General features: G+C 45.5%; 2 protein-coding genes across 4 annotated transcripts; one reads left to right on the top strand and one right to left on the bottom strand.

The window, feature by feature from the left end:
- Positions 1 to 8: 8 nt before the first annotated feature.
- On the bottom strand, positions 9 to 1,702 carry hexim1 (HEXIM P-TEFb complex subunit 1). The gene has a single exon (XM_058048811.2). It carries the CDS (start codon positions 1,371 to 1,373, stop codon positions 354 to 356), a length of 1,020 nt encoding a protein of 339 aa, XP_057904794.2. The 5' UTR covers positions 1,374 to 1,702; the 3' UTR covers positions 9 to 353.
- An 803-nt stretch (positions 1,703 to 2,505) lies between these two features.
- plcd3a (phospholipase C, delta 3a) lies at positions 2,506 to 19,852 on the top strand. Of its 3 annotated transcripts, XM_058049659.2 has the most exons (17): positions 2,506 to 4,232; positions 4,312 to 4,460; positions 5,884 to 6,075; positions 11,152 to 11,319; positions 12,930 to 13,158; positions 13,887 to 14,016; positions 14,326 to 14,551; positions 15,233 to 15,434; positions 15,511 to 15,655; positions 16,020 to 16,172; positions 16,497 to 16,649; positions 17,439 to 17,589; positions 17,695 to 17,811; positions 18,023 to 18,201; positions 18,523 to 18,658; positions 18,829 to 18,978; positions 19,059 to 19,852. In XM_058049659.2, the coding sequence occupies exons 2-17, from the start codon at positions 4,391 to 4,393 to the stop codon at positions 19,193 to 19,195; spliced, it is 2,538 nt and encodes an 845-aa protein (XP_057905642.2). In that variant the 5' UTR covers positions 2,506 to 4,232; positions 4,312 to 4,390; the 3' UTR covers positions 19,196 to 19,852. The 3 variants fall into 3 exon arrangements, with proteins under 3 accessions (XP_057905642.2, XP_057905644.2, XP_078653266.1); XM_058049661.2 differs by lacking the exon at positions 5,884 to 6,075 and having other exon boundaries at positions 2,507 to 4,232; XM_078797140.1 differs by lacking the exon at positions 2,506 to 4,232 and having other exon boundaries at positions 4,391 to 4,460; positions 5,454 to 6,075.
- Positions 19,853 to 20,146: the final 294 nt, after the last annotated feature.

Raw genomic sequence — 20,146 nt, 5'->3', positions numbered from 1 at the left:
ACACAAACACACTACACGGTAGTTAGTCAATTTAGGAAATATTTATTTTAGTTTGAACTGGCTGTTAACACACAACTGGTAAAATGTTAACATTTAACTGGCCCGATTCATGTCGTGTTGTCATAACTCTTTTTTTTCTTGTAGGTTGGAGGAAATGCAACATAAAACAGTTTGTCAATTCAGGAAGAACGAAAAAGAAAATGGATGTCAATGACACTTGAAAGAGACCATGTCGTCTTTACAAAAACAGAAACAGAAACAAAATACTTACAACTCCTCAGTAAGACAATGAACGTCCGGAAAAGGAAAAACTACTGCAGTGCATCGCAAGGGCCGATGATCGACGGGGGTCCCTAGTCGCCGGTGACCTGTCCCCGGTCCTCCCCGGGCCGGCTCTGCAGGAGGAGCTCCGTGTTTTGGGCCCTCAGTCTCTCCAACTCCCTCTCCAGCTCCCGGAGCCTCACCAGGGAGCCCTCCACGCTCAGACCCCCGGGCTCCACGGCGCGCCTCAGCCGGTTGTTCTCCTCCTCCAGACGGGACATGCACTTCTCCAGCTCCAGGTACTCCTGGACCAGCTCCTGCTTGGTCATGTTCTGCAGGCTCTCGACGTGGTACATCTCGTAGGTCTCGGAAAAGTCCCGCTGGAGAAACTCCCCGCCGGCGTTGCCGGCCCTGCCGATGCCGTCGCTGCTGCCACCGCCGCCGCCGCCACCGCCGCTGCCGTCGTCATCCTCGTCGTCGTCGTGCTCGAAGAGGTCCTCCTCGCTGCCCGTGTCGTCCGTGCGCCGGGGTCCGGTCTCGGTGTTGAGGTCCGGCTCTTCTCGGTCGTGCTCGTCCATGAGGAACTGGGTGGTGTTGTAGGGGGCAACCGGGAGCCCCTTGGCGAACATCTCCTCCCTCAGGCGGGACGCCCTGGCCGTCTCTCGCTCCTCCAGCGCCTTCCTCTCCTCCCAGGAAAGTTTGTAGTAAGGCTTCCAGTGGCGCTTCTTCTTGGCGGCGCGGCGTCGGTGACGCTTCCTGCCGAGACGCGCGTCCAGACCGGTGTCCGAGTCGACGTGCAGCCCCTCCTGGACTTGGCTCGGGGGTTCCTGCGGCGGTGGAGCCGCTTCTGCATCTTCGGGGTTCTCGCCCTGAGGCTGGGGTGCGAGGAGAGAGTCGGCTCGGTCGTTTCCGGCAGCCAAGCCGGGGCACACCCCCCTCTGCCCGCCTCGACTATGCCACAACTTGTCCTGCTGCTCGCCTCTCTGGCGCCCTCTTGTGCCGTTGTGTGGCGTTGCACGCTGGCGGGCAGGGAGATGCTTTTCGGCGCTGCTCCCACCTGATGGCCTGCCACAACTTTTCAGGTGATGGCTCTGCTCCGCTGGATCTGTCATCTTTGGCGATTCCTCTCTTGCGACACGGTTTCCCCTAGCGCATCTTAAACTTTCTACAATTAAAAAAAAAGCGCCAAAGTTCGCTAAACTGAGGCTATGATTCAGTTCAATCCAAAAAATAAAAGTACGATTTGTTGTGAAAAGTTATGGAAAAACGTCAACATGAAAGTAAACTTAGGTAGAGTCAATAAAAGAGACTCCTCGTCTGGTTTGACAGGGCAACTGTCGCTAACTACTGTTAACTGTTTCGACGCTGTCAAAGTCAACGTGACGCTTGCAGACGTCGTTTCACCGTCACAACAGTGGCCAGTGTGCGGCTCAAGCAGCTCGAGCTCCTGTATATATACACGCTCCGCCTCCAGTCTCGCGCATGTCAGTGCTCACAGCTCTCGATGCATTGTGGGATATGTTGTTTGACTTGCTATACTTTCCAACAAGCACGACTGTGTCGCAAACTACAACATCCACAAGGCTCAGATAACTGACGAGGGCGCGAGCCAATCGGATGCCGGTATGTTATGCGAGTCAGTGCCAACTTCTCTCGTCGCTGATTGGTCGAGAAGGTGATTTTGCTGTTGCTAAGCCGGAGCATTTTTGTCATTGGGCAGCTTGGTTGCCAATCTGTATGACGTCACGCACAACCAAGAAAGTGGTCCCTGGCTACTGCTCGGGCGATACTTTCCAGTGAATTCCGGGTGGAATTACACAGAAAACGACATAGAAACGGAACTAAACGTTTGAAAAAGACCAGATAAAGTCGCTCAGACATATAAACAGCATTTTATGTGAGACGTCAGTGCGTATTTTGAAAAAAAGACGTCCCAGTCGAAAGTCAATCGTACAAACAAAACACACACACCCCTACAAGTGAAGCAAAATGAAAGAGACCGCTAATAGAAGCTAGTCCGTTTCAAATGATTCGTGAAGAGAAATGGTTTTTAAACACACATTTCCGACACGCAGCAAACTGCAGAATTTAACTGCAAGGACATTCGTCGTACGCAAATGAATGCGAGCAATAAAGACTTTGATGAGTATTTTTTGGCCTCGTGCGGAACGATACGTCCCGGGGTGGGGTGGGCAGGGGCTGGCGGAAGTGTGGAATCAGCGTAAACAAACGGCAAACGCAGTAAAGCCTCCGAGCCGAGCACAGCACCAAGTCTTGCCTGGTTGTTTTTTTAGAAGTGTGGCTCAGATTTGCTCCATCGCCCTCCAAACGTCTCATCGGAGCCACTTTGAAGCGTCGAGAGGCTTTCTGCGAGCGCCCTTTACTCTGCAGTGCAGTGCTGTGGTGTTGACACTCATGTGGAACACGCTAAGGATAAGCTAGCTTTTGCTAACGTTGGCTAGCAAAGCGAGCATACAATGCGTCACAAAATTAAGTCATTTCCAGCACCAAATACACTCGAAAACTATTGTTTATAAACGGTTGCGTGATAAGTGATCGGCCATTCTAGCAAACGGGGAGGGTACTGTGGGGAAAATAACGCCATTGCTGACGCCGTGAATGAAGCGGACATTGGCTAATGCTAAGCTAGTTCCGTCGACGCGAAACAATACAGTGTTCAATAAAGAGTCTGCCACAGTTTAGCTTTTGACAAACATTTCTCCACTTTTTAACATTATAGATGAAACAACGCAAGAAGAAAGCAGATAACGCTCAATAAGCGCCACTTTTGGTCACACTAGGCCATAGCGATTAATAACACAGGGGTCTGGTGTATTTGCTGGAGTGCGCTACTTCCCTGTTGGGAGTTCCGCGCTATTACATACTGTTTAATTTGTTACACTTTACCACACTACGTCTCATCGAGCTTATGTACTCTGCTTTATAATACGCAATCTTACTACAAAGCAGTTGTTGTGAGTATTAAACCGACACATTAGCACTCGAACGCCCAGTTTGCTTCAGGAATTAGCCATCGCCCAGTCTTCCGTTTAAGTAGGGTTGTTTAGTTTAATGAGGACTAGCAAACTAGTTTTACAAGCCACACGGAACTCCTCATGTGCAGTAGCCTTCGAATGGATTTCATGTTTAATGATATGTGTGAGAACTGTGTCATAAAATAGCAAATGGTTGTTTACAGTGATCCCATTTTTAACTGCATGCATGTATTTATTTATAGTTGTGCACAGTGACTGGCTAGTAGTGACTACTAGTAGTAGTAGTAGTAGTAGTAGTACGGCTGCAAACACAGGCCTACTGTTTTCACCAAGAGAGTTTCAGGCCTGGTAAATAGAGCTGGGAGTTCTCCTCTGAGGAAGAAATGTGTCTGCTTGATGGCTTCCACCAGTTAATATGGAACCTAATGGCTACCGAGATTGCCAAACATACCAAGGTGTCTTTTGGAAATGGAGTATCGGTTGCAAGGAAGCCAGGCAGGCGAAACAGCTCCTCCTGCACAGATCACACAGCTTGTGCGGATTAGCAAACATGACTTAATCTGAAAACGTGGGTGCAGCAATGGAGGAGAAGATGAAAGATAGATATTGTTGAAAGGCCTCGCTGCGCCTAATTCAGTGGCGGACACAGTAGAGTTTCTATGAGTGTATGTTTCACAGGGGATTAGGGCTGCAAGGGCACATTAGAATCATCATCTTGCGCGTTGCATTTTAGACTTTGTGGGATTTTCTCCTCCTCCACCTCCTGCAGCCTATCTCCATCATAAAACTTCCACTTCATTGCACGCAAGATTGCCCTACAGCTTATTTTTCATGCAGCACATTACATGTTTGGATCCACAGTGTGCCTTCACATCTATCTGTCCATACAAGATGGATTTGACTTCATGCATTGTTGTAGCAGCAGTGGCAGTAACCACAACCGACCATAGAGAGGCGCTGCTTTCCTAGTGATTGGTAAGCAATGGAGTGTTTTGTGTTTATTTACTGTGACCCAGCCTCCCTGAAGAGAAATGTGTCTTGTTTTCTCCCTCAGGTGCATCAGTGGAATAGACTCCTCACAGCTGAAGAAAAGAGAACCTCGCTCGCTGTGGCCACACTCACTGCAAAAAAAGATGACTCCCCAGCCCCCCATCATCACACCACAAACACAAGGACGGCTTGCTTTCATACTGCAAATTCAAGGTGAGATTTGTTTCACGTGAAATGACACCACAGAATGGAGCCCACCTAAACTGCAGTGCAAATCGCATAGGACGTACCTGCACACTCTTGACATCCGATACAAAATACATCCCTTTAGGGTTCACTTTTGATGTATTGACGTATTATTTCAGCAATGTGTTTGTTATTGTGGTTACAGTTTCTAACATTTAGGCCTACATAACATGGGAACTGCCTTGTTTACCTTAAAACACTCAGCTTTTTAGATAAAGGCACATTTTCATCAAACTGCCACTATTTTGCCACAACAAAAAAAACACAAGCTAAACTCCACATTTTATCTATATTTAGGTTTAATGTGTGTATTAATGGATAATTAGAATGACCCCCTATAGATTATATTCAAAATAATTTAAAATGCTGGCATACATGTAATACAGATATACAATATTTGCACCATGGCAGACGTCCCTCAGGTCTAGCTGACCTGGTAGCCTGGCAAACTTCAGTTTTGGTGTCTGAACCTGCAGCATATCTCTCTGCGGTTTGTGTGTGTGTTTTTGGCATTTGCAGAATATTTATTTTGCGTATGTTTTGATCCTATAAGGTTTATGTGAGTTCAGATATTACAATTTTAGCATTTCCGGTTGCGTTTGGTGTATGGTGTTTGATTACCGGCCACCATATGACAAACATCATTTCCAAGGGTGACAGTTGCAGCTTTGATGTGGTTTCTGTCGACCCCTGCTGATCAGATGGATGTATTGCATTAATTAAAATGAGGTTAGTTGTGAAAACAGCATAGGAGTCAATTGTATAGTGGAGAAAATAACATTTTATGAAGGAATTTGTTGTGTTTTTGTGTAGTCACGTTTAAAATATGAATGCCAGCCAAATGTGAACAGTCTTTATGGTGATATGAGCTCTATATATGGGGGGAGATTGTTTAAAATAACAAAAGCAAGGTCTGGGCCATGTTGACATGAAGAGCGTCAGGTTGCTGTGTTAGTGCAGGCGGACAAGCAGCCCAAAGTGTGCTCCTGCTTCGGGGGGGTCAAATTACGCACAGAGGCAACTGGGAGGGACTTGCTGTGCATGTGGACGAAAAGAAGGAGTCCTCCCTCCTCCTCCATCCCGTCTCCCTTATATATTTGTGGGATGTGTACCTTTCAGGGATTCCAATGCAAATCTCACAACTGCGAGTAGTGATTGTTGCCTTGACTGAAAACGACGGCTCCTTAAGATCCGGTTCTTTTCAAAGAGCCATAAATCACATACCGGACCACGCGTTTTGGCCAGTCACTTACATTAACAAAAAAGGCTCGCTCACTCTAAAGAACCGAACTCAACTCAATCGTTCACTTCAAAGAGTCGGATCGTTCGCGAACGACTCCTCACTACTCCTGCTCCTTCTTTACGGTGTCGGGGCGTCTTTCCGGGGCAGTCCGCGGTGAGAGGGACACCTGGCAGCGGCAGAGACTCGCTTCCCCGGGGCAGGCACGAGTCGAGCGTCTCGGCTTGCTGATCTTATTACGCGCCATCATGTTGGCCAGCAGCGGGAAGTCAGCGGCGCCCTCCCCGAGGGAGCAAAGACCCAAAGTGGCCGAGAAGACCATGGATCCCATTCGGAGGCTCGGTAAGATCACATTCGTGACTGCCTTACACTAACTACTCTATCCAGTGGATTTCTACCATCATATTTGCAAACCGTTCATTTGTGACCTAATTTACTCAGAACTTGTAGACGATACTTTTTTGCATATTTGTAGGCAGACTATGGACTTTTGAGTTTGCCATGACATCACTTATTTCATGCTTATTATGTATACAGTTATTTAAATGTAGTGACAACACATCTTCTGGGGGCTTATGTAACACACACACACACACACACACACACACACACACTAAATGAGCTCTTACTCAATTAGCTGCCAGGTAATGAGCACTATAATGGACCGTGGGTGTAGATTAGCTTAAAAGGTGGAGGGGGTCATGTTTTTCAATGCTCACACACACCCACCCCAGGAAAGTACGGTACAGTACACCAACCCACCCAAAATAGACACCTGCTGAGCAGTAGCATCTGCCAAGACCCCCCTGGGGGGTTGCTGGATGTTCACATATTTTTATCAAGTCAGGGTCATTTTACACAGTTATGAAACGGAAATAAGTATCATCTGTTCTGGGGGTCGAACTGTGGTCATGATAAAAAGCTTTATTCACATTGGACATCAAATACATAAAAAAAATGAAGTCCGGTAATAAAGGATAAACTCCTCCTCTTGTGACAGCACACAGAATCCATGACCTAGCTAGCATTTGTTAGCATTCAGTCATTTTTAACCTTAATAGTGGTCGCGGCACGGTGGTGTGTGTGTCCTCTTTTTGGGCTTTTTATGATTATTATTATTTTCACTTCACCATGGTGACGGCTTTCCTTTTCCTTGGCGCACACACACAGTGTGGGAGGCGTAACACACAAAGTAGCATGCAAGTCTCATGTTGACGGACTTATCCTAACCACTACAGATGAATATTGACTTTTGACAAATGTCACACATCATGATTACTATTATTATTATGATTATGATAATGATGAATATATAAGAACCAAATGGAGAGATTGTTTAAAGGCAGATGTTTCCTCTTTCAGCTACAAGTGATTGGATTTCATTGCACTGCGGCGTCAAACTGCTCCCTAAATGTCAATTTAATTTTGATTACACACATGCCTTTAAGTGCACAGGCCTGGGGGGTTGTTTGTGGGTTGCTTTTGTGAGTATTGTTTAATTTAGAGAACAGCCGCCTTGCCAGCATACGCTCCGTGTTGACACAAACGGCATCCGTTGCGGTTTGTTGCTCTGTGAGCTCAGTACTTCTTGCTTCCAAAAAAATAATTGAGTCATTCATTTACAATCTAACGACACCATGTTTCTTCTGGCTTATTAGAGCGTATTGCGTTGACTTTGTGTTTGCATTATTTTCAGGAGAGTGGACACACCCCCTTTCAAGCTGTGATCCGATTGGAATGACTGCTTAAATCTCCCGTAATAATTAGTCAAGTCAGTCGTGAGGTCACGTTGACTCACTCTCAACGGCGTAGCGTTTCAACATAAATCTTCCCCAGAATGCAAAAGTGACTTTCAAATGATGGTAATGCTTGTTTAGGAGCAACCAAACGTTAGCAAAACCTCTCATTGAGCAAAAAAAAAAAAGCCACGCAAATGCTGGCTTTTGAAGTTATTTGTGGCGTTGTGAAGGAGGAACTTACTTCTTTGTGGACATTGCGTCTCTTACTAGATGTACACGCCCACCACTTAAAGAAAACAAAAAAAAAAAACAGCCTACTCACCCAATTATCCGTCAGTCAGCTACAGACTTGGGAGCCACTTTGTGGTTTGAATTTCATGGTTAAATTAAGCATTTTCAAGCATTAAAATGTTATATGTTTGTATATTACTTGATTCTGTGTAGTATACTACACTGGTCACTCACTGTAATGTTGTGTTAGACACACAAGCACCAGACTTGATCGCCGGAAGAACCGGCTTTTATCGCGGCTTTGAAAGATCTCACAACAGGCACTAAAATAACAACATAATAATCGTAATAATAATACACTCGACTTTGAAACCCCAAGACTTCACTTTCTGTCCTCCACACGTCTGGAACGCAACTTTCTTTATTTTCTCCGATTATGTCGACTATATTGGGTAATACAAGTATAAAGGTGACTATAGGGGTGTTATTTCATGTCTAGAGGGCTCTAATAATGTTAAAAACCGATTTAGAAGGCTGTACAGGTTTTTCACACTTTAACTACAACAATATTTGGAAATTCACTTCTCACAGTCGGGTCTGGAAGCAATGAACCGCCATAAATGTGGGATTACTGTATTTTGTTTTTTTTCAGCTAATAGGCTAACCATGCATGATGTTGCTATTAAAATGTCAGTGTAATGTTAGCACTTTCGCTAATGTTCATGTCTTCCTGTCCCACGCTCCTTATTGTTACATTGTTGTATATGATATATGGCATCTGCTACGTAGCGTATATGCAAAAAATGGATAAAGTACATAGACAACCATATCTCGTTAGCATTAAAGCTACTGCTCGTTCCCAGTCGGGCTTACTCTAACGGCGTTAATTTCAGCATCAATGCTAATACATTATTGTGGGACCGTTTAGGCTTATTTAAAATAGTTTGTGAGACCTCAAATAAAACAGTCATCGCTAAGACTTCCTCTGCAGGCTGTCTTCCAGACCGGACTTAAGCTACGCGGACAGCTGCCCTACTTTTTACCATCTGACCAGACAGAGCGGGCCGACCGGGTCTGAGTGACACGGCCGCAGTATCAGCGACACCTTTAATTTGTCTATATTTACATCCCATCCTTCGTACGCCGGCTCTGGTGGCACTTGTTATCCTGAGAGAAACATGAGCTGCTATGTGCGTGGAGCAGGGCTCTCTCTTCACTCAAGGCCGGGTGTTATTTTGTTTTTTTTATGCCCCCCCCCCCCCCCACCCCTCCACCTCCCTACTCCCTCCCGACTGACGGCTGTGCTTGGGATTCACTTGGCATTTTGGACCAGAGCCGCGTGGTTGCTAGCCAGCCGGCATGCGGCCCTTTAGAGCGTCTGATGGAGATTTTCTGCAGCCGAGCATGAAAATAAAGCCCTTCAGTTGGACCCCTCCGTTTTGAAGAAGCACGCATCAGAAGGTGTTTCAGTGATATATTCCGTACCGGGCCGACATAAAAGTTGCAGCAGTGGGTTGAAAAAGCAGTTTGGGCCGCTCGGTGTGGTCAATGACCTGCAAGTTAATGCGGTCCTTGTGCTCCGCTTGTGGGAATGCCTTGCATGTGGTAACAGCTTGGGAAAAAAACAGGCTTGTTATGGACAGAGGGCCCGGTAAGGGGGAGTTCTTTGTGTTCAACGGTGGGTGGGGGGGAAAGAAAGCCATGGCTGCACACAGTTTGATAGCGGCGGTACACCGGAGGAGAAGAGCTTGTTGTTTCAGTGGGTTGTGTAATTAAAGCATCAGAATGTGCAAGGGTGCCAGTATTCCAGCTAGACAAATCTGCCAAGGTGCGCCGCGGAGACCCAGCCAGAGGAGTAATGTGACATGGGAGAGCTTTTGGAAAGACTCGGCCTTTGTCAGCACTCCCATTCATGCCAGCGATGCATAGCCGAGCACCCTCCTTAAACGCATCCACTGTAAAACTGTAAAACACTGTAAAAAGAAATGCAGCTTTCTGACAAAAAGCACCGCAGGTGGACACAAAAATGATACAAAAGGTCGAGGATTGCGCCATGTTGGCACGGTCAAGTTTTGAACCTTTGGAATGAGACTTGCTGCTGGGTAAACACTTTTTATTTAGTTCCAACACCCAAAATCAGATAACAAAGGCCAGTCATGCTCAAAAGCTCAGTTGCAAACTTAAACGCTTATCCGCCGAGACTACGATTACCGGGCACATGACATTCCAGCCTCGAAGGTTGAACACACTCCGTCCCAGGATGCTGGGCGACCGCCGCTTTGGTTGCGTTGCTCATGAGAAATCATCTGTCAAACTGGTCAAACTGTCGCCATTGGTGAACCTGGGAGTACAGCGCGGGTGTCCAAACCACAGACCACAAAATGTTCTTCACCTTGTACTTCATTACCCACATATTAAAAGCAATCAAATGTAGGTCATCATATGCAAAAGCTGGCAAAAATGTCTATCTTCATTTTTTTTTTACTTTTAGAATTAAATGTTAACCTTTAATTTACAATTCTAGTTCATTATTTTGATAATGAATGTTTACCAAATAGTTTATACTATACATAATACTAAATAGGCTAATGCATTTTATACTACATGTAACAGTAAAGAAGGTTTTTCAATTTACAATTAAAAATAATACTTATTAATGTTATTTTTTGGGGGGGGGGGTGAGTAAAAAAATGTCTCACATGTAACTTTACTTTACTTTTCCACTTTTAAGTGTGGCCCTAAACACTCTAAGGATGCCATTATACATTTAATAAAAAAAAAATGCTGCGAGCCAATAACAAACAAGCTGCGGGCCTCAAATGTCCACCGGGCTGCACTTTGGACACCCCTTTGTAGTAGCTTTATTGTGCTTTATTAGCAACGCTAACTATTACACTTTGTTTTTGTGGCTTCCACGTCATCCTTGATTACATTTCCATTCACTGAGGAGACGTTGGCAACTTTTCCCCACTTTTAAATGTTAACTCAGCCCCCTCTTTTTTCCTCATGTCCGTTGGACGGCGCCTGCCCCGCTGGAGGAGAATAAATCTACATATAATAGCCATTGATTTACACATGGCTTTCTCCACTGTGGTGCATGTGTTTGTTGCATTTTCTGGTGATGGTGGGCCTGGAGGACGAGAGTAATTGTCTTGAGATGTGTGTTGTGTATCTGTGAGCTCAACATAAAAAAAAATTCCACACAACTTTCAAAAAAGCCTTGCTAAGTGGCACTGGGCACTCTGCCCCCATACTAAAACTCTATAAAAAACTACACAAAAAGTTCTTTATATCAGTTTCTGGCTTTTTGGTATGAGATATTTAGAGTGGACTCCTGTGCAAACATTGAAAACAGGAAGCACACTCGCTGCAAATAGCCTATCACCAAACCCAAAAGTCTGGATGACGCCCACTTCCACTAAAACGTCCTTGTCTGTGTGTGTCTCAGGGCTGCTGGACAACGAGGACGTCCGCGTCATGATGCAGGGCTCCAACATGGTCAAAGTGCGCTCCCCGAGGTGGCAGAAAAGCCGAAACCTGCGTCTGCTGGAGGACGGGCTCACCGTGTGGTGCGAGTCGACCAAAAGCTCCCGCAAGGCCAAGGCCCGCCAGACGTGTAAGCAGACCGCGGAACCCGAGGGCGGGTCAGGAGGGCTTAACGGTGGTTGGCTGTAGCGTCGTTATAGAGGGAGGAAGTGGGCCGGAAATGGGAGAACGGAAAGTGCTCATGCGTGAGAATAGCTGGACGACAATGAGAGGTGGAGGAAACCTAAGCGACATCAGATCAGGGGAAAGGGGCTTTGCCTGAAGGGACCCAGTGAACTGACCCACGGTCACTTTAATATTTGGTGTTTGTACGCATGGACCAAAAATCACATTACTTCCATTTTGAGGAACCAATAACATTTGTCTTTGAAATGCAACATTAGTCAAAAACCTTATTACTTTAATCATGCATTCACATATACAGTATTATAAAGAATAGGAGGGTACATTGTGGTTGTCTACAACCATGCATTCCAGTCTGTGGATCCTATAAAAAGTGCAAAAGCAGCAGCCACACAATCTTATTTGGCGGGAGATGAAGGCCCTCTTGATTGTGCTGCCAGAAATAGCGTGTTCAAGTTGCGCCGCATATACAGTATATGACATATCGAGCAAACATGGAGGGAAGAGGGGCAGAAAAAAGTCCACCCGAAAGCGTCCGTACAATAATGGAAGCATACAAGATGAAGAATTAAGATGGATGGAGGAATTAAAGTCCTTAAATGGCCACGTACGTGCTTTCAAATACTTTCCTATCATGTGCGCATATTCAGCTCGGTGTGATGTGACTGATGTCCACATTTCAGCGTTGCGGTTCAATGTGACACCTCTGCTGTCACACACACACACACACACACACACATAGGCGCACACATGCGTGCCAATTTTGCCATATCTCTGGCAAAAAGCACTGAAGACTGAATGCGGGCTTATTTTGAAAAGATTCCATTGCCTCAGGGGAGAGAGTGATGCTATTATCAGCTCACTGACAAGCTCTTGTCAAGTTCCACCACAGCCTTGCAGAAGCACTAAGGGATGGTGAGTGTTGGGGCAGAGGTTGGATGAGGGACTTCATTCTTCCTTTGAGCAAGACATTTTGGAGAATGCTTCCAAGGCAGAGTGCAAAAAGCCATGTCCGTCACGGTTTTGTTGCGGACAAACACCAGCAGGTCCAACATCAAGGACCATGGACTTTGCAAATTGATTAAAAAGTATTTACAATAAATATTAATATTAAATTATTAATATATAATATATTATAATATATATGCATGGGTTTTCTCCGGGTACTCCGGTTTCCTCCCACATTCCAAAAACATGCTAGGTTAATTAGCGACTCCAAATTGTCCATAGGTATGAATGTGAGTGTGAATGGTTGTTTGTCTATATGTGTCCTGTGATTGGCTGGCGACCAGTCCAGGGTGTACCCCGCCTCTCGCCCAAAGACAGCTGGGGTAGGCTCCAGCACCCCCGCGACTCTCGTGAGGAAAAGCGGTAGAAAATGAATGAACGAATGAATGTAATATATATAATATTAAAATATTAATATTAAATTATTATATTTAAATAATTATATTATAAATTATTATTTATAAATTATTTATTATTATTATTATTCCAGAATCTTGTCACATTATTTTGATTTTATTTCCCAAATGTCTTTTCTGTCTCCGTCGCCAGTTGCGGTGACTGAGGTGGAGTGCGTGCGTGAGGGCTGCCAGTCGGAGGCGCTGAGGCGCCTGTCCGGGTCGTTGCCGGACAACCGCTGCTTCACGGTGGTTTTCCGGGGGGCCAGGAAGAGTCTGGACCTGCTGTGCCCGTGCGAGGATGAAGCGCAGCGGTGGGTGCGCGGGCTGCGCACCTTGAAGGAGCGCGTGGCCAACATGACTCAGAAAGAGAAGCTGGACCAATATCCTGATGATAATACGAGTGTGACTGCGATAGCATCGCTACGGCGACGTCAACAGCACGGCAAACGTGGTGGATAAAGTTCCGTCTTAATAGAGTGTCATAAATAATTAGAATCTCTCATTACAGACATATGGCCACTATGGTCCAGTCTTGAATTTTGTCTAGTTTTACATTGATGCTGACATTTATTGTAAGTCCTACTGGGAAGTTCTACCATTTTAGTATGTCTGTCTCTAGCTTTTATGCTAATGAGCTGTATTATTTTGTATTTTAGCATTGTTCCGCTAACTCTGTGATAGATGCCATAGGTCACATACAACAAAGTAAGTGGGACAGGAGGACGTTAGCATAGCACTAGCATAGCTACATGTGCTAACTTTACACTCACATTTTAACATCAACTAGGTTAAGCTAGGTTTGCATACTTCCAACTGCTATGTTTGTAACTCACTGATGGATAGCTGGTATAGGGCTGCGTTTTAAGATGTGTAGCGAAGCCTGCCTTTTTTTTTTTTTCAAAGCTAAGCCCCTTGTCTTAAAATTTGGGCATTTGATGCTCATAAACAGACTCTAGGGACACATTAGTGTAAGCACATCATTTAAAAATTGCACATTGGTTAGCTGTCCTGGAGGACAGGAAAGGTTAGCAAAGACCCCACTGAAGGTCTGACAACAAGACGCTACATTGTCTCCTCTTTGGTGCTTTTCTTCCTTAATCCTCCACACTTGGATCCGCGGCTACCTGCGGCGAGCGGATCAGAACCAGGACGGCAAGATGAGCTACGACGAAGTCAAGCGTCTGCTGCAGATGATCAACATCGACCTGAGTGAGCAGTACGCTCGCTCTCTCTTCAAGGTTAGCCGCCGTTCATCTACTCAACTGGCAGTGTGTGCTTCCTAATATGCAATCAATCATAAGCTGGTTATTTGTTTTGCGCTGTTCCTCGGTTCTTTCATGCAGCTGTTGGTGTTCCTGACGGAATGTGCACTAAGCCTCTCCTGAGAGAGAGAGATGTACACATGCACAGCTGGGGTGAATTCTTGCAGAGATGCTTTCCCCGCAGGGAATCAAGAGCACTCCCTCGCATATTTGCGCCCTACCTTGTCCGGTGTGCGAGTGTTGACTTTGGTTTTCTTCTAAATCTTCTCTGTTTCTTTCTCCCAGAGGTGCGACCGATCCGGGGACAGCCGCCTTGACCACAACGAGATCGAGGAGTTCTGCAGGGAGCTGCTACGCCGACCCGAGCTGGACGCCGTCTTCCGCCACTACTCCAGCAACGGCTGCGTGCTCTCCACCGCCGAACTGCGTGACTTCCTCGGCGACCAGGGCGAGGACGCGTCCTTGTCCCACGCTCAGAGTCTCATACTCACCTACGAGCTCAATGACTGGGGTGGGTTCAACAAGCACTCATACAGGAAGAACCTACCACATTTTACTAACTACGGTACATCTCATTAATCCTACTTCCCAGCATAGCGAAGCGTCAGCGAGGCATAGCATCATGACTAAACAAGCTTATTTCCGTGACAGCGACATCAAAGTGCGACTATCCACACATCGAGTCATGTGACGTAAAACCCAGTCAAGCAAGCACAACTTTAGCTGCCTTTCATTTTTATGTTCGATCACATGACATCAGCACAGCGCTGCTACATGTGTGAATAGGAAAAGATAGGACGCCAGATGGAGAGGGGGATTGGTGCAACAGACTCTATCGGTCTGTTATGGCGAAGAGGGAGCTGAGCCCAAAGGATTACGTTCCCGCACCCGCTTTTGGTCATAGTGACTGAAAGGACAAGATCCACTCACCACTGACCTAAAGGAAGACTTACGTGAACAACCGCTGTGATCATGTTCTAATGGAATAGTCCAGCAGCAAGCAGCGGTATCCCTTGGCAACCTTGTGTTTGCCCGACCATCACCTTTCCTGGTCTGACTTCTCGCTAGTTATGAACCTTGTCACGTCCCTTTGCCTGCCGACTCCCACCGGGGTGGGGTGGGGGGGGGGGGGGGGGCGTCTATTTAACATCTCTGCACAGCATGAAGTTGCATTTTTGTTGTTCTTTTTCAGCTCAGAGGAACCAGTTCATGACCCAGAACGGTTTCACCATGTACATGCTCTCGGGGGAGAATGACATCTTCAACCCCGACCACGCCAGAGTCTACCAGGACATGAGGCGCCCCCTGGCGCACTACTTCATCTCCTCGTCCCACAACACCTACCTCACCAAAGACCAAGTCACCAGCGCCAGCAGTACCGAGCCCTACATCCGGTACTTTTATCAGCACAATCTTGGAAATGAGAACTTGGACTACAATATTCTGTGTGTGTGTGTGTGTGTGTGTCAGGGCTTTGAATCAAGGCTGTCGCTGTGTGGAGCTGGACTGCTGGGATGGCGACAAAGGCGAACCGGTCATATACCACGGCCACACGCTCACCTCCAAAGTGCCTTTCAAGGAGGTCATTGAGACCATTGCCCAATATGCCTTCAAGGTGGGAAGCACCATCTTTCTACAGAGCTCCTGGCTTTACTTTGAGATGTGTAGCGAAGCCCGAACATATTGTGCAAACACGGGGCAGAATAATCTAGCTCTGCGTGGGTCAGAGGCGGTATCAACAGGCTCTAGGGACGCATATTGCTGTTAGAATGGCATTAAAATGTACATACTACATGTAAATACGTATTTTACCATAGCTTGTAGGTGGAACAGATGCATGGAAATCCATGTTGGAGACAGCGTGTGAAGATTGTACTGTGACATGAACAACCACTGAACGGAAACAACTCTCAACGTTTGCCTGCGGCAGCTCCAAAGTACATGAAGGGGTGTGATTTCTCCATTCTTCTTCCACGCAGGCATCCCCGTACCCTCTGATCCTGTCCGTGGAGAACCATTGTTCCGTTGAGCAGCAGGTGGTCATGGCCAAACACCTTCACAACATCCTGGGAAGCAAACTGCTCACCAAGCCCCTCAGTGGCCAGACTCTCAAGGATCTGCCTTCGCCTGAGGTACCACATAAAGAACACGCCCATAAAAAGATGCCATTTTGTCTCTCACAGTTATTAAATGTATTGTAAATTCATATTGTTCAGATTAAGCTACAGTATATGTACATGTTGTAGCATCTTGTTTTGGAAAATATTGAGTGAATTATTTTGTGAGACGGCGCCCTCTGCTGGATTCTTAGCGGCAATACTCGGCTTTCCCCTGAAGAAGGCGCCATCAAACCGCTTTCTATTGAAGTCACCATTAAAAAAATATATATTTTCAATGTAAAGCACAGACAAGAAATCTGCGGTACTTTGTCGTCCCCTAATTATGCTCTCCCGCAGGATTTACGGGGACGTATCCTGGTCAAAGGGAAGAAGCAGATCCCTCACCTGGGCCAGCTGGCCAAGAATGGCAGCTACGGCAGCTTCTCTTCCAGCTCTGAAGACGAGCAGGCGAGCAACAACAAGAACACGCCCAAGAAGGACCCAGCCAAGGTCAGTTCACAGGGACAGTCTCACTTTTTCACAATACACTCTCACATTATCAGCAGTTTAAAAAGTTACAAAATTAATGAATGATTGCTGTTTTGTGGTTGAATATGGTCTATTATTCATGAAAAGCAAATTGTATGTACCCATGACCTAAATTAAGCATTTTCAAGCATAAAAAATGCTAAATGTCACAAATATGGCATTCAAAAGTGATATGAAGTGTAATACAATATTTGGCCTGCTAGCAGCAGGTTAGAGAGTGTCCGACAGCAGCTCCTGTGTGAATGTTCTCTGCTTGGTCATAAAGTGATCTAAGTGCATCGTGAGTCTCTCCTTAACAATAAACAGCGGCAGTAGAGTAGTATTGTACACTGGTCTCCATTACATTGATGAGGCAACATCCACCAGGAAGTACGCTGTCAATGCCAATGTGGGACTCTAGCCTATTTTATTTATATCCAAGATGGCTTAGGCCGACTTGGGCATGACGGTATTCATACACTGGATTTTTCATATTGTTCCACACCAACTGTTGTAGCTGCAGCGCCATCTGCTGGATATGGTGGGTCAATGCACCACTTCAGCCCAAATGACCTTGCAATGAGTATAGATTCTTGTACCAAAAATACATTTTTGGGGGGTCAAATCTGGATTAGAGCATTTAACTGCATAATTAGCATTTAAAATCCCATTTAATATTTTTGAAAAACATTAGCATCTCCTCAGATATGGTTGTAAAAAGTGATTATGTCATCCTAAAAATTGTAATCAGTAAATGCGTTCTACTTCCAGGCCTGCTCCAAGCTGAGCGTGGAGCTGTCTGAGCTGGTGGTGTACTGCCGCAGCGTCCCTTTCTGCGGTTTTGGCAACGTGTGCGAAAAACCACCCGAAGAAATGTCCTCCTTCTCGGAGAACGACGCCCTCAAGCTCATCAAAGACTCGGGTATACAAGAGACCACATCTGACCACTACAGTGGGCTTGGAGTGGAGTCTTGAACGTGCATTTTCACCCCTCCTCCTCCTTCATCGTACATCTTTTCATTTGCAGGCAAGCTTTTTGTAAGACACAACAGCAGGCAGCTGAGCCGGATCTACCCCTCCGGCCAGCGACTGCAGTCATCCAACTATGATCCCCAGGAAATGTGGAACGGAGGCTGCCAGATGGGTTAGTGCTCCAATTCAGATGCTCTTCTGGTTGCAGTAAATCAAGGCCATTCATTGAAAAAAAACAAAGATATCTTCAAGTAGTGCTGCTTTCAACAGCATCACATTCATTGACTTCATTCTATTTCATGTGACAAAGCTGCTTTTTGCCATTTGTGTGAGGACATGCTAATCACGTGACTGTGTGTGTGTGTGTGTGTGTACGCGCACAGTGGCTTTAAACTTTCAGACCCCCGGCGAGCAGATGGACCTGAACCAGGGACGCTTCCTGCCCAACGGCCGCTGCGGCTACGTGCTGAAGCCCGGCTTCCTGTGCAGCAGGGAGTCCGACTTCAACCCGGAGAACACGGGCGGCGGCCCCGGCCACATCCCCACCCAGCTGACGATACGAGTAACTGGCTAACTGACTGTTCATCATCTGTCTTAGAAACAGTGATTTTTCATCGACGCCATTGCGCTTTGGAACTTGTTTCTATCTTCTGGCTTGAGATTACTGAGAAGTGTTCACAATTTTTATGAATTACTCATAATGCTGACAACGTTTAGCATAATTTTGTCAGTAAAAATCATAGATATGGAAAAGCGGTGCTACCTACTCCCTTTCAAACATTCCAGACCATACCCAAGTTAGAAGATAAAAAGCTACTGTGTACTTAAATTTTTCCATGTCTGGAAACAGTGTTTTGAGTCTTTATGTATGTATTTATTTCAGGTAATATCAGCGCAGCAGCTTCCAAAAATCAATACGAACAAGGCAAGCTCCATTGTGGACCCGCAGGTGTGGGTGGAAATCCACGGGGTGGGCATCGATAACACCCGAGACAAAACCCACCGCATTGACAACAATGGTATTTTTAAAAAATGCACTAATAATGTGTCAAACTGATTGATTATTCTGAATGATTCTCTTCTTAGGTGATATCAGTATGCAACAGTGTGGTGCGGGTGGCTGATGACGACTGTTATAAAAAAAAAAACACCTCTTGTATTCATCACAGCTCTTGTGTACACGCTGTAGGTTTCAACCCACGCTGGGACTGCACGCTCAGCTTCCAGCTGCAGGTCCCCGAGCTGGCCTTGGTGCGCTTCATGGTCGAAGACCACGACCACACGGCCAAAAACGACTTTGTGGGACAGTACACCTTACCGTTCACCAGCCTTCGCACAGGTGCTGTCAAGCAACCGCCGCACGTTCCTTCCATATCAAAAACTGGGAACGTTGTCTAATGCTCTTCTCTGTCGTCTCAGGTTACAGACACGTCCACTTGCTGAAGGGGGACGGGTCCAGGCTGTCCCCAGCCACGCTCTTCATCCACGTCAAGGTGGCACGCAAAGGAGTTCCCATCAAAAATGTGTCTGACAGTACGACTTCTCCGAAAGTGTGACTTCCATCGGAAGCGTCAACTCACCGACTAACATTATCACCGATTAATACGATGGCACTAACTGCAATCTAGGAAGATATGAAGGACAAAAAAAATGAGTTTGATTGAATTTCTCTTATTGTACTTTGGCACTTTTTATGTCTCTTGAACATTTTTACCTCCACAACTTGAACTTAATAAGCAGTATTATCTCCAAGACAAATGTTTACTCGTCCTCTACATGCTACATTTCACATAAGCTTACCAGATGAGTCAACGTCTGACTTTTATTTGTTGCTGACAAACCTTTCTTGTCCTCTGTGTTGCCAAAATATTGCAAATTCATTGGCTGGCCTTTCTGGTGAATTGTTAAATCGTCCCTATAAAATGAAGTGTTGCACATTACTGAAGGAGGTCTTATTTTCAATCTTGCAGTATTACAAGTTGTTAACATATGTTTAGTTTTATGCAGTGGTTTATTTATTGTAACTAATTACATAACACTTACTGTTTTATTATACATCGATCAACTCAAAGTCATTAATAATGTTGGATAATCCTCTGTGCTTATTCTTATTGTGTTTTATAACAAAGCACTTTTTAGTGCCGGTTGTCCTTACTTTGTAATGCAATTCCCCATTGTCCTCCAGCAAGTGCCAATAAAGTTTTATTAATACATTTTGGTGTATACCATCTGCATCTCATTTCTGCACAGCCACACTCACAGATTTCCCAAAAGATAAGAGTTGTTATAATGTATATGTTTTTCCAATACCAAATGAACCAAAGTACCCGCTGCTTAATTCATTGTTTAAACTGTGCTAGTTTTGCTGACCCAAGTGACAAATATGAAGCACAAAAACATGTTGCTATTTTCAAATCTCTCTTTACAAGTTTTGTGTCACGTCAATCAACTTGCTAATGACTAAAAATTGATAAAATATCTTCCATAGATACTATTTTGTGGTATAT

The sequence above is a fragment of the Doryrhamphus excisus genome, linkage group LG16 (genome assembly GCF_037039965.1).
Source record: "Doryrhamphus excisus strain RoL-2023G ecotype Guam linkage group LG16, RoL_Dexc_Guam_v1.1, whole genome shotgun sequence".
Taxonomy (NCBI): Eukaryota; Metazoa; Chordata; class Actinopteri; order Syngnathiformes; family Syngnathidae; genus Doryrhamphus; species Doryrhamphus excisus.
Note: the sequence above shows the minus strand (reverse complement) of the source record. Positions and strands in the feature narration are given on the sequence as shown.